This window comes from Colobus angolensis, unplaced genomic scaffold (genome assembly GCF_000951035.1).
Source record: "Colobus angolensis palliatus isolate OR3802 unplaced genomic scaffold, Cang.pa_1.0 Scaffold142, whole genome shotgun sequence".
NCBI classification, from domain to species: domain Eukaryota; kingdom Metazoa; phylum Chordata; class Mammalia; order Primates; family Cercopithecidae; genus Colobus; species Colobus angolensis.
Window position 1 is genome coordinate 2,985,265 of NW_012114511.1, and position 2,275 is coordinate 2,987,539.

General features: G+C 43.6%; 1 protein-coding gene across 1 annotated transcript in view; it reads right to left on the bottom strand.

The window, feature by feature from the left end:
* Positions 1–1,510: 1,510 nt before the first annotated feature.
* LOC105507019 (transgelin-like) overlaps positions 1,511–2,275 on the bottom strand; it is a 7,230-nt gene continuing 6,465 nt past the window's right edge. Inside the window, 1 exon segment of the mRNA XM_011935361.1 lies at positions 1,511–2,001. Within this exon segment, the coding sequence (XP_011790751.1) occupies positions 1,511–2,001 (491 nt within the window).

A 2,275-nucleotide genomic window follows, 5' to 3' on the forward strand; every position in this document is an offset into this window, starting at 1 on the left:
AATCATGGCTCACTGTGGCCTTGACCTCCTGGGCTCAAGGGATCCTCCCACCTCAGCCTCCTGAGTAGCTGGGACCAGAGGTACATGCCAATCATACCTGGTTAAGTTTTGTGGTTGGTCTTTGTTTGTTTTTTGTAGAGACAGAATTTTGTTATGCTGCCCATGCTTGAACTCCTGGCCTCAAGCAATCCTCCTACCTTGACTTCCCAAAGTGCTGGGATTATAGGTGTGAGCCACCATGCCTAACCTAAAGTTATGATTTTTGTATGACTAAAGTTGACAGAATATCAAAGACAACTGAATTTAAGCATTATTGCACATGTCTGGATATAATGTTGATGAGCTGGCAGTGTCTACATAAAAAATAAGATGAAGACATATATAATTTTTAAATTACAATATAGTCCATACAATTTATCTTTCTACCTTAATTTTATCAAATCACTAATCAGGTTATTAACAAGCTTTTCTCATAATTTGTATCATATTGCCAGTAAGTATCCAAAGGATTAAAAATAAATTCAATTTATTTAGACCATAAAAAATGTTTAATAATAACATATTGGATACTTGAAAATTGCCAAGACAATAGATTTTGAAAGTTCTCATCACAAAAAGATGGTAAGGATGTAAGGTGATGGATATGTTAATTAGCTTGATTTAATCATTCCACATATATACATATATCAAAACGTCATGTGTACACTATAAATACATATAATTTTCATGTTAATTAAAAAATAAACATTGACATAAGAAAAAAGTGTACAAAATTTAAAGATCACCAAAATTTATATTAAATGTGAAAAATTAAAAATTAAAAGTTTCATATTGGTTTTCAAATGTTATCTTCTTTTTTCTATTTTGAGACGGAGTCTCACTCTGTCATCCAGGCTGCAGTGCAGTGGTGCAATCTCAGCTCACGGCAACCTCTGCCTCCCAGGTTCAAGCAATTCTCATGCGTCAGCCTCCCAGTAGCTGGGACTACAGGTGGCGCCACCACACACCAGCTAAATACAAAAATTTGTATTTTTTTGTAGAGACAAGGTTTCACCACGTTGGCCAGGCTGGTCTTGAACTCCTGGGCTCCGCCTCGGCCTTCTTTTTTTTTTGAGAAAACATTGATGTAATTTTCTTTTTTTCCTTTTTGAGTTCCAATCCCAAAAATATTCCAGGAAAAGATAGGGGGAGGCTGGGCTAGGTCTTCTTCAATGGGCTTTTGCCGTCAAGGAGAACAGTGGACTTGCCCCACATCCAGGCTACCCCCAGCCCACTTTTCCCCTGCTTAGCCCAGGGGGGTGGGGAGAGGAGGTGCAGGGCGGGGAGACAGTAGAGGTGGCAGGGGTAGCCAGGAGGGAGGGGCCAGGGCAGTGATGCTTTTGGGTAAGAAGTTGGGCTGAGGCTGGGGGCACTGGGGAAGAGCTGCCCATGTGCAGTTACCATTGCTCAGTGACAGAGCCTTAAAGCTTGGCCAGAGCTAAAGGTACCACATGGGTATGTGTGAAGCAGGCTAAGCGAGATGGCTGCAGCCAAGGAGCTGGGGGAGGGCAGGGCTGTTGATCTGCCAAGGTCGTCTGTAGCATGTCATGCCAGCCTGGGAGGCCCCTCTGTTGCTGCCCTTCTGAAGGCCAATGATATGCTTTTCTTCCTGCAGCTGGCTGTCTGTGAATTCCCTCTTATGCTCCTGTGCTTTCTTCATAAACCGGTTGGCATCTCCATGGTAGTGCCCATCATTCTTGGTCACTGCCAAGCTGCCCAAAGCCATCAGGGTCCTCTGAACTGCTGCCATGTCTTTGCTTTCAAAGAGGTCAACAGTCTGGAACATGTCAGTCTTGGTGACCCCATAGTCCTCAGCTGCCTTCAGGAACTGAGCCACCTGCCCCATCTGCTTGAAGACCATGGAAGGCAGGTTCTCGGGCAGGTTCACTGGCGTGGAGCCATCAGGGTACAGGCTGTTTACCAGCTTGCTCAGAATCACACCATTTCTTTTTTATTATTATACTTTAAGTTCTAGGGTACATGTGCACAATGTGCAGGTTTGTTGCATATGTATACATGTGCCATGTTGGTGTGCTGTACCCATTAAATCGTCATTTACATTAGGTATATCTCCTAATGCTATCCCTCTCCCCTCCCCCTCCCCACAATAGGACCCAGTGTGTGATGTTCCCCTTCCTGTGTCCAAGCGATCTCATTGTTCAATTCCCACCTATGAGTGAGAACATGCGGTATTTGCTTTTCTGTTCTTGCAATAGTTTGCTGAGAATGATGGTTT